Here is a 12,325-nt window from a genome sequence, read left to right as displayed (position 1 = left end):
GGGACATATGGCAACAGTTTAACTATCACACTGACATTTGAGTGTCAAAAAAGGTGCCCATATGAACCACCTTTAATATAAGTAATAAACTCGGAGAGGCACTTTGTCCACTGATGTATGTGTTGTTTCTGTAAGTCTTGTAGTTGTGTTCTTAAAGGCCGGAGGTACTTATGAATAACCTTGCATCTGAACATAATAAACAATTGTGAAAGAGTGAATAAGACATGAAATTCACATCAGGATAAGCAATAACAGCAATTAAGAAAGTAGAAAAAATTACACACACACTTGTGAAACAAATAAAAGAAAATTTTGCTAATGGATTTTTTCCTAGATAATATTACCCTTTTTTCCAGATGTTGAGGCAAGATTCTTTTTTAATGTATTTGGCGGCTGTGGAAAAATTGTTGGTACAGCATTCCACACTAACTTCTTCCTTTTTTCATTCATAAACATTCGATCAGTGAAATGCTGCTCGCACAAATACTTTACATGCCAAGCCTTGGGACCTCTTTCCAGTAAATCTTCTCGGCCTGCATTTGCTAACCACTGTGCAGCTCTGATAAGTAAAAAATATTTTTCAGGCAGTTCATTACACTAAACAAAAGGAAAACACAAAACAAATTTTAAAATATTACCGTGATTTTTCTCTGGGAATTCTGAACAATGACAGCGATGGATTACTTCCAAAATTATTGTTACACCATAAAGCAGCACAATAAGTTCCTTTTGGTCTTACATTGGAGTTTTGTAATCGTTTATCTTTAGCTGTTCTTTCTCCTGTCTGCATCTTGATTCCTAAATTAGAAATAAAATGTTTAGACAAAAATTAAGCAGCTACTATAATGACCACATTGAGCCTGTTTCCTGTTATAACACAGTCCAATCACAACTGATAAGGAGTGTAAACTTCATAACAAAAGTAAATTTTGCTGCATTATCACCACCTATGTCATTTTGAACACATGTTGAATGTTCCACATTATATTAATGCACTGTGAAGACGAACCATGGAACACACAAATCAATAATATAAGTAAGTAAATAAACAAATAAGACCTTCATTTGAGATTCCTCTTCCTCCACTCTTTCCCTCCACCATTACCTTTTCCTGTACATTTGTACAATCTGAATTAGTAAACCAAATGTATTATAAGACCTTCAACTTAAATTGAAGTAGTTTTACACAAAATTTTCATTAAGTATGAAAATTCAAATAACTTCACATCACATACTGTACTAGTATGCAATTCTGATCTTTGATAGAATGCAGTTTTTTTTTCTCCTACTTACCTGCTAAAATTGCTTGTTTACAGCTATTTTTTTTATCTCGGATATTCATGTTTGACAATCCTATTGGACATTTCAAAAGTCTGATTTTTGTATTAATGGATATTTATGACTGTTATACTAATCACACCATCTGACAGAATGAACACTCATATGGCTAACAACAGACAAGATGTTACTGGCAGAAATCAACAGACATAGATTCTGTGATGACTGACATGGACTTTAAGAACTGATAACCCCTGCCCAATGACACAAATAATGATCAGTATGGAAGTAACAGCAATTGGTGCATTTGAAGATGGAGTCTAAATATTTTCCCAGCTGCTGCAACTGATATTACTCACCATCAACAAATCATGAATTTCTAGTGATCTAGACTCATTTGCACAAGCATGTTATGGAAATAAAATTAATTGAAGTAACTTATCTTATTGCATGCAGACACTTACACATGACTCAGAAAGTTGAAAATCTCCCACAAGTGTGACACACAAATTATATCCCCACTTTCTGATGTCATGGATGTCTCTACGTGGCGAGGTATACATTTTACCTGAAACATTCAAAATGAGTCTGAAAATGTTACAGAAACTTTGGTCTGCTGAATTTGTTCATTGGTTATTCTGATATCAGTCCTTTATCCATGTAGAAAATGTCATTCTATAGCCAAAATGAGTATGGTCAAGAAATATTCTTACTCGAAACAATGTAATATTTCTACATACCGAATATCAGATTGGCCAGAATTGTTTTCTGTACAAGTCACACTGCTGCTGTCTCTTACATCTGCACTAGCTACAGGTACAATGCTGCTCCAGGAAACAGTCACCCATTTACTGGACACCATGACTGATACCAACAAAAATTAACCTGTTAAAATAAATGATACTTGCATACATCTGCCACCACATGTATATGGTTTACATTCTAAGGAATGCAAATTAACTACACTTACTGTCATATTTTTCATTTGACCACTGTCACCTGATAATACTGGGGATGATTAATTTAAATTATGCTACAAGTGCTACAATGAATTATAATAATAAGGTTGTATATCTACAAATTTTCTCTGGCTATTATTTTACACACACACACACACACACACACACACACACACACACACACACACACACACTGACCAGCCAAAACATTACGATCATCTACCTAATAGCCGGTATGTCCAACACTGGCACGGATAACAGCGGCCAAACGTCACGGCACGGCAGCAGTGAGGCCTCGGTAGGTCGCTGGATGGAGCTGGCACCTTATCTACATACAAAACTCACCAAAATCCTGTAAATTCGAGGTAGGGGGACGATAACCTCTGACGCCACGTTCAATCGTACTCCAGATGTGTTCGATCAGGTTCAGACCTAGCGAGTTGGGGCGCCGGCACATCAATTAGAACCCGCCACTGGGTTCCTTGAACCACTCCATCACACTCCTGGCCTTGTGATAAGGCACATTATAATTTTGAAAAATACCACAGCCTTCGGGAAACGTGACGGTCACGAAGGGGTGTACAAGGTCTTCAACCAGTTTCCAATACTCCTCGGCTGTCACGGCACCTCGGACGAGCTCCAGTGGACCTGTGGACGCCCACGTGAACATTTCCCATAACATAATGGAGTGACCACCAGCTCGTCTCTGTCTCGCAGTACAGGTGTCGAAGAGCTGGAGGCGACAGATTCGTGCACTCCCACTGATGACAAAAAAGGTATCGGGATTCATCAAACCGTGCAAGGCTCTGCCACTGCCCCAATGTCCAGTGCCAGTGGTCGTATGCCCACGTCAGTTGTAGTTGTCGATGTCACAACATTAACTGGCACACGCGTGGGTCGTCGGCTGTAGTGGCCCACCATTAGGAGTGTTTGGTGCACCGTGTGTACAGAAACACTTGTACTCTGTAAAGCATTAAAGTTAGTTCCACCACCTGTTTCATTTCACCAGTCTGCCCAGCCTACAGTGTCAGACAGCAGTAATGAGGGGTGGCTGGGCGTGGTTTCACCTCGGTATCGCCACGTGTTGAAGACACTCACCACAGCACTCCTCAAACACCGTTGAAATTGTGCAGTTTCTGAAATGCTCGTGCCGAGCCTCCGTGCCGTCGTAATCTGCTGTGAAACTTGGATAGATCCCGTGTCTTCCCCATTCTTCACACGGACAGCCGCTCACTTATACTACGTGCACCGTGCAAGTTTGTGACTAGCACTCATTCATTGCCAGGTGATGCTGCTATTGCCCGGATGGATTTATATCGATAGTAAGTCTACGATCCTAATGTTCTGGGTGGTCGGTGTATCTAGAAGATATTTTTCATCACAATATTAAAAAAATGCAAATCAGGCCCATGGATCATACAAAATATTACAAACAGTGCATCTAACATACATTCACTCCTCTTAACTGTTTCGACAAATTATCGTCCATCGCAGTGGAAAAAGGCAGTAACTGCACTTGAACTCATACAAAAGACACAGCAGATAAAATATTTGGAGATAGACTGAAGCAAAAACAATGTGGAAATGTTTAAAACACGAACAAAATAAATTGAAAATTTGATACACTCTAGACGCAATACTCAAATGCTTTGGAGCCAACTGCCCATCAAAACAAAAGAGTGTAAATTACACCAAACATTAGGAGAATGGGTGGTTAGTAATTGAGCTCAGAGTAGAATTATTGATTCAAGCTGTGAAATCAGAGCTATCTGCAGTCATCAACTAAAGTAATTTAGAACAAATACTGGAAAATTCTCAATTATTCCATTTGGAAATTAAAAAAAAATAGTTACTTAGTAAAGATAAATAGTACCTAGACTGAAATATCTACTGTGTAGATATGATAAAACACGACTCATTATTGTAAAATTAGGAGGTGACAGAACATGTGGCCAGTGTTTACCTTGAGGAAGTGAAATATTAAGTAGGACTACTGAAAAAAAAGAAAAAAAAATCACAGTACCAGCTTTTGGAAACTTCATGTTCCTTCCTAAGCAAAGTGCGATAAGCTGGGGAAGGAGGGGAGGGATGGGGGGGGGGGGGGGGTTTGAAAGGAAGGGGCAGATCAGTCAGACCCTACGCTGATATGGATCCACATTCCTTGAGTACAAGGGCAGGTGTCGAAATTAGAAAGTGTAGCATGTCAAAGATAGTACACAGTGAGCAATGTGTCAACTACAGTTCTTGTATGACAGAATGAGAAGTAAAGAGGCTGTCACCAATTTAGCTAACTGTGTATGGGGTTGCACAAGGTTTTTAGGTGATTCTCCATCCACTCCAGATAATTGTCACTGAAGTATTAAGGTTGCTTACACACAGCCAATCTCGTGTACTTGTCAAATTTAAAACATTCTTTAAACTTAATTATTCTTTCAAAACTGGCCATGAGTGAGAAATGTGGGAGCTGTAGTGAGTAGAGGGATTTGTTGCCAATCTTGTAGGAGATATTTTCACTGGGGGAAGGGGGGGGGGGGGGGAAGGGCAGTGGAGAGAATGTTGCGAGAACAGAAGAGGCTCTCTCCTGGAACTGTGGAGTAGCAAAGTAATGGAGTATGAACATTTTGATTAGGGAACAGGAAAGAAAAATCTGTGCCCTTCAGGCACAGTTGGAGGAAGCAAGGAAGGAACTGATAAGGATCAAGGGAGATGGGGGGAGGAGGGTGGTTGGGAACTGGCAGCTGGTAGGAGGATAGGAAGAAAGAGAACACGATCTGACAGTTTTATCAACAACACCAAAAACAGATATCTAACACTGCCAGAGTTAAGTGGAGAAGAGCCTCAGGTAGAACGAGGAGCAGGATATGTGCAGCACACTTCAACCAAGGCCAAGAAGCCTAGGAATGGACAAAATATTAGGAAGAAAAAAGTGCTGCTGCTAGATAGTAACCATGGGTGAGTTGTAGGCCCTCAGTTACAGGAAAGTTTAGGGGCAGCGTACCAGGCCACCAGTATCTTCAAGCCAAATGCAGTGTTAAGTCATGTGACAGAGGACCTAGGGTCTTTATGTAAGGACTTTACAAAAGAGGACCATGTAGTGATGGTGGGGCAGGAAACAGTTTAGGCAGGGATGGGGCATATGACATAGGTGGTGACCTGGACAAGATAGCTTCCCTGACTCATGGCACCAACGTACACTTCGTTGATCTGTTCTGGCGTCATGATCAACCACACCTTGATGGAGCTGTGAGGCGAATAAATGTGGGGTTAGGGATGGCTCTGAGGACAGCCCTGTCTAAAGAGAATCTCCAGCAGTTTAAAAATACTGAAACAATCACTCACAAGACAGATTTTAACACTTCAAATATCACACATACTTGATGGGGAAAAAAAAACAAAAAAAACCAACCATTGGAAAGAGTAACAAGAAGCATTTCAGAGACTTAACAATCCTCCATCAAAACATGCAACCAATAAAAAATAAAATACAACTATTAGAAGTTGAGCTTCAATGTTTGAACTGCACAGTAGTTTGTATTACTGAGCACTGGTGTAAAGACACAGAAATGCAACATGTAGTATTATCATTGTATGAAAGGGCAAACTCTTACTGCAGAACTGCTGCAAGGGGTGGAGGATCATGTATTTACGAAGGCATTTCAAAAGGTAAAGATACAATGGCTCACAGTCCTTAAATAGAACATTTATTTAGAAAATGTCAGTTACATCTTATTAACTTGATTATTTGTTATTTTTCAACATAATCACCCCCATTACCCAAACATTTGTTAAGTTGGTGCACAAGCTTTTGCATCCCACAGTAATAGAAGGTTGCCGCCTGTTGTCAGAGCCACATTTCAACTTAATCTTTGATCTCTTCATCGTCATGGAATGATTTTCCACCAAGATGTGACTTCAGGTAATGGAAGACACGGAAGTTGATGGGTGCAAGGTCCAGGCTGTATGGCGGATGGTCCAATATGTCCAATTTGAAATGTTTGAGTAGTGGTTTGGTTACGAGCGCTGTGTGAGGCTGAGCATTGTCATGAAGCAAGCGGACTCCACTTGTCAGCATTTCCCTGCGTTTGTTTTGAACTGCCCTTCGAAGACATTTCAAAGTCTGGCAATATGCAGCAGCATTAATTGTCGTTCCAGGAGGCATAAATTCCAACAGAAGAATGCCTTGTCTGTCCAAAAAAACAGAAGCCATGATTTTCTTTGCTGAAATTGACGTTTTGCATTTCTTGGCTTTTAGTGAATTCAAATGGCACCATTGCATTGATTGTTGCTTGGATTCGGGTGTATGGTGATAAACCCACGTCTCATCACCTGTCACAATGTGACCAAGGAACTCATCACCTGCTTCAGCATAGTGTGTGACAAAGTTGATCGCAAAGCCCATCCTTTTCTTTTTGTGTTCTTCCGTTAACAGTTTTGGAACCCAGCACGCACACAATTTCCTGTACCCTAACTTGACAGTCACAACATCATAAAGAGTTGTCATTGACATGTCCGGTATGATCTGATGCAATCCTTTCAATGTGAGATGTCTATTCACACGAACTGCTTCCTCCGTTCTCCGAGGAAGGGCATCAGAGATCACAGATGGCCGACCTGATCTTTGTTCGTCATGAACATCAGTCCTACCTTCAGAGAAATGACGACACCATTTCGTTACATTTTGTCGATCCATAATGTTCCCATAAACAGAAACAATTTCTTTGTGAATAACCGCTGGTCGCTGATCTTTGCACGAAGAAAACGTATGACAGAGCGCACTTCGCATTTGGCGGGATTCTGAATCGGCGCAGCCATTTGAAACGCAACCTACTCCAACCAGAAGCAACGTTCAACTGCCGAACAACCGCGAGGAGAAAGCTAACGGGTCAAGGTTAACACCAGTGTTGCCAACTTGCTCGCCAAAACTCTTCCGTTCCTCTGGAGTACGGTGTATCTTTACTTTCCGAAATACCCTTGTATATCAGGAAAGGAACACAGTTCAAATCAAGACATGACCTCACTGCAGTAAGTGAAGACAAACACTTTGAAATATCAGGTATTGAATTAACATGGCTTCATATCACCAAGAAATTAATGATTTTGTGAGTGTATAGATCTCCCAGTGGTAGTGTGAACACTTTTTTCAATGAATTAAGACAAGTTCTAGATAAAGTCTCAAGTACAAAAGTCAACATAATTCTGTGTGGGGACATCCACACTAATATTGTAAATGAATCCAGCAGCACCTTCATAAACATCCTTCAAAGTTTTGGCCTGTCCCTACTGGTCAATAGTGCGAAAAGGGTTACTACAATGACTGCATCAGTAATTGGCCATGTGGCCACAAATATGGACAGGGAAAAATGTGATGTAGCTGTAAAAGATCTCTGACTATCAGACCATCTCTGTCAAATAACAACAGTAAAATCAGGCAGTGAATCATTCCCTAAACTGCAAGCCTAAAAATGGCATTATCAGAAATCAAAAGTTTTTCAAAAGAACTAGAAAAACAAAGCTGGGATGAAGTGTATAAGGAAACCAATGTGAACATGAATTCCCTAAATTCTCCACATTGTTTAAATTGAACTTTGAAAAGGCATTTCCAAAAGTATGCATGTCTGAATCAACAGCTCACAAAAACAGATGGATAACAGCATCTATTAAGAAGTCCTCTCAAACACTTAAACACCTCAGTTCCATGTAAAAGATTCACAATGATCCAGAATTCTTAAATTTTTATCATAGAGACAAAAAGATCTATAGGAAGGTGCTGATTGCTGGAAAATAGTCATTTAATGACAAACTAATATATAATGCACAGAATAAAAGCAAAGCAGTCTGTGATGTTATGAAAAAGGGAACGGGGAGAGGCAAACAAATGCGGAATAACATACTGCTAAGGGAGGGGGATAAGGCAATAAATGATCCACAACACTTAGCAAACTATGTAAATAAGCATTTTTCGAGTATCGCAGAGAAGTTACAGCAAAAATTCCTGAAAACAAATATAACACCTGTAAATAATGTTGCACTAAATAAAATGATATTATTTCCAACCACAGAGAATGAAATCAATAAAACTGTTCAAAAACTAAAAAATAAAAAGTCAGCAGGCTTAGGTGAAGTACCAATGTGCGTACTGAAACATACAAGGCCCCTTAACAAATATAACAAATGAATCCTTCACATCAGGGACATTTCCAGAGCAGCTAAAACAGGCAAGAGTTGTATCTTTGCTTAAGAGAGGTAATGCAGAAGACATAGAAAATTACCAGCCCATTTCCCTGCTGTCAGCATTCTCACAAATAATAGAAGCAATTATGAAAGACAGGTTAATGAATTACCTGAATAAATACAATCTTTTAAGCGAATCACAGTTTAGTTTCCGAAGTGGCAAAAATACGAAGTCAGTCGTAGTAGAATTCACAAAAGTTGTACTTGATGCTCTTGATAAAGGTGAGTGTGTCAGAGGCATATTTTTGGATCTTTCAAAGGCATTTGATACAGTCGACCACAAGATTCTATTAAATAAATTAGAAGCATTAGGAATAAGAGGGGTAGCTAATGACTGGTTTTGATCATACCTAGCAGATAGGGTACAAAGAGCAGAGATAACACATACTTCAAATAGATCTAAACATTTACTGAAACACTTATCAGAACCAAAATACATTAATATAGGGGTTCCGCAAGGTAGCATATTAGGACCAATACTATTCCTGATATACATCCATGACTTTCCCTGTATAGTGTTACTCATGGTGAAAAAATTCTCTTTGCTGATGACAGCAATATTATAGTCACTGAGAAAACAAGAGAATTCCTTGCCGAGAAAGCAAATGAAACTCTCACGGAAGTTTACGATTGGTCAATAAGTAATAAAGTGACATTGAACATAAAGAAAATTAATGCCATGAATTTCAGTTTGAAGAGGAAAAATGACAATGTTAAATTAAATGTAGATGGCACCTCTATAGACTGTGTAACAAATGCAAAATTTCTAGGAATGAATATTGATTCTAAGTTGAAATGGTGTGAAAACACAAAGGTACTTGCAAACAGAATGTCATCAGCATGTTATGCCCTTAGAATCCTATCATCACTGAGTAGCATACAGTGTCTTTTAGTTAAGTATTATTCATATGTACACTCAATTCTTAGCTATGGCATTCTTAGCTATGGCATTTCCAAACTCCAGAAAAGAGCCATAAGAATAACAAACAAAATACTAGTTGGGCTCATTGTAAGGATTTGTTCAAAACACTGGGGATTTTAACTGCTCCATGTGAATACATTTACCAGTCAGTTGTACACATCAAAAATAACATTGGTAATTACTGCACAAGCAGCTCTGTCCATGACCATACAACAAGAGAAAGACTCAACTTACATTTACCAAGAAAAAATAAACATAAAACTCAAAACAGCATTTTCTACTACGGAATAAAACTGTACAATAAAATATCAAAAGAGATTAAAGAAATTGCAAAAGTACACTTATTTTAAAATGCAGCTAAAAGGTACCTGTTATGCAATACATTTTATACATTGAAGGATTACTTAGATAAAACAGAGTAGGGGTTTGATAAAATATGTTATACAAATAAATAATAATATTAATAATGATAATAAAACATCCAACATTCCACATAACACCTTCACTTTATGTTTTTTTTTCCTTCTTTTTTTCCTTTCTAGAAACACTCCCCTCTCAAGCTATGCATAGCACAATACTAACACCTCTTCCTCTTTCTGATTTCAACATCTCACTCATTATGGAGGGATGCTGACTCAGTTTTTCAGGATAGCAATTAGGAAGGTGAGGTACAGAAAATGGCCCAGAGATCACCATTGTGTGTGTGTGTGTGTGTGTGTGTGTGTGTGTGTGTGTGTGGAGTGAAGTGCTATGAAACAATGTATGTATAGTGTGTGCAGTGACTGAGAGTGAGATATGAGTGCACAGTGTGACATTACATTATTTAATAAGTAATTTGTAAAAAAAAAAAAAAAAAAAAAAAATCTGATGATTGTCTCTAACTAGAAGTCTGTAAATATATGTGTATACAAATTAGCTCATTTTAAATTGGTCTACACTTGTAAATACTTTGACTCGTCCTATATCCTTGTAAAAAGATATCTACGGATTAATAAAGCTACTACTACTACTAGTACAACTATACCCAAAGAAACTGGGAAATGAAACTATCAAAATCTTAGTGATCAGTTGCTGAAGCATTAATAATGAAGTACCAGAGTTTGAAGCACTCAAAAAGGGAGGAAAGAAAGAAAGAAAGAAAGAAAGAAAATAGAGATGATGTGTTTGTCACAATACACAAGAAATGCAAATCCAGTGTGATATAAATTGAAGCTGGATGTCAGATACATTGAGGAAGACTCATTATCAAGGGTGGACATAAACTTATAATCAGATTTTTTACCAGCCAGGAGACTTACCCCCACAAGAAACCAAAAACTTTAAATAAAGCCTCAGCTCGATTTTAGACATGCTCCTCAAATGTAAACCCCTCAATGGAGGAAAATTTAATCATCTGAAGATTGACTGAGCTAATTCAAGTTATGTAAGTGGTAGCTGTGAGAAGAATCCCACAAAACAGTACTAAATGCTTTCTTTGAAAATTATTAGAACAAATAGTTCAGAGGTCCACTCATAACAGAAACAAATTATATTTAATGACCTCAAATAGACCTGAACTCTTTGAGGATGCCCAGAATGAAAGTGGCACCAGCACAGCTACAAAAATTAGAATGATCTAAATCTTCTGTAAAGTAGTTAAAGAGACAGTAGCATTGTAACTCAGGGGAGAAGTAGAAACATTTAGCTGTGGGCAGGAGCAGCTAGACAAACTTTGGCTCAAAATTAGCAAACTAGATGACCAATCAATGGAGACATATGTACTTAGTAAAACAGTTAATGATGGGAGTATTTTCCACGGTGTAAGTTACAGTATATAAATTTCTAAATAAACAGTAACTACTGCACAATAAATGTAAAATATGCCATAGCAGTGTAGATGGAGATGTGCTGAATAATATGTTTGGCTGTCAAAGGAGCAAAGTGTGAAGCACTCATTGACTACCACAGCAGTGTTGAATAGAAGGACCCTAGAAATTCTGGTCATATGTTAAGGCTGTTAGTATTCAGAAAGAAATGGATGACAGAAATCGAACATGGGGACAGCAAAGCAAAACCAGAAATGGTGAAATGTCCCATTGTACTGGAAGATCCAGGGGTAGTGCCTCAACTTAATTCTCAATCCACTGCAAAGATGGGTTACATAGATATTACTGTCACTAGCATTAAGAAACACAGCTGAAATCGCTAAAACTGAACACAGCAATTGGGCACAGTGAATGTGCAGTCAGATTCTGTATAGAATATGATCTGCCCCTTCCCTCCAAGCCCTCCCTCTCCTTCTCCTTCCCCAGCTTATTGTCCTTTGCTTAGGAAGGAACATGAAGTTCCTTGCACAGTGGTTCGAAGAAAGCAGAAGTCACACCTATCTACAAAAAGCACAACAGAAGTGATCCACAAAACTATTGTGCAACATCACTAACACCTCTCTGTTGTAGAATCTTAGAACATACTTTGAGATCAACCAAAGTAACATCCCCCATGCCAACCAGCAAGGATCCTGAAAACTCTGGTCACGTGAAATCAAACAAACACATTTTTAACATGACACGATGAAAGGCACAGAGCAATGCAAGTCAGTGGACATAGTATTTCTTGACTCTGAAAATCATTTGAATCAGTACCTCACTGATAATTTGAGTCAGTACCAGTACTTATTAATGAGACTAGATCAAATGAGATATCAAACAAAATTTGTGACTGGAGTAAGGATCAAGAGTTGTTAACAGACATCGAAGCAATTTCAAAAGTGCCCCAGGTAAGTGTGTTGAAACCTATGCTGTCCATGCTGTATATTAATGACCTGACAAGCAATACTAATAGTAACCTCTGAATTGTTGCAGATGATGTGGTTATCTATGAAGCACTGTCTGAAAAAGCTTCACAAATATTCAGTCTGATCTTCAAAGTGTGGCAAAAATTGGCAACTAGTTTTAAA

General features: G+C 38.5%; 1 protein-coding gene across 4 annotated transcripts in view; it reads right to left on the bottom strand.

Annotated features, from left to right (window-relative positions):
* The window catches only part of LOC126481957 (uncharacterized), a 67,402-nt gene that overhangs the window by 23,475 nt on the left and 31,602 nt on the right, over positions 1-12,325 (bottom strand). Inside the window, exons 2-5 of one of the 4 annotated variants that reach the window (XM_050105916.1) lie at positions 2,019-2,163; positions 1,743-1,846; positions 639-798; positions 345-559 (exon numbers count right to left, since the gene is read on the bottom strand). In XM_050105916.1, coding sequence (XP_049961873.1) covers positions 345-559; positions 639-790 — 367 coding nt within the window. In that variant the 5' untranslated portion in view covers positions 791-798; positions 1,743-1,846; positions 2,019-2,163. The remainder of the gene's footprint in view (positions 1-344; positions 560-638; positions 799-1,742; positions 1,847-2,018; positions 2,164-12,325) is intronic. The other 3 variants (XM_050105919.1, XM_050105917.1, XM_050105920.1) reach the window with 3 other exon arrangements.

The sequence above is a fragment of the Schistocerca serialis genome, chromosome 5 (genome assembly GCF_023864345.2).
Source record: "Schistocerca serialis cubense isolate TAMUIC-IGC-003099 chromosome 5, iqSchSeri2.2, whole genome shotgun sequence".
NCBI classification, from domain to species: Eukaryota; Metazoa; Arthropoda; class Insecta; order Orthoptera; family Acrididae; genus Schistocerca; species Schistocerca serialis.
The sequence above is the reverse complement of the archived record's forward strand: the minus strand, read 5'-3'. Positions and strand labels throughout refer to the sequence as shown.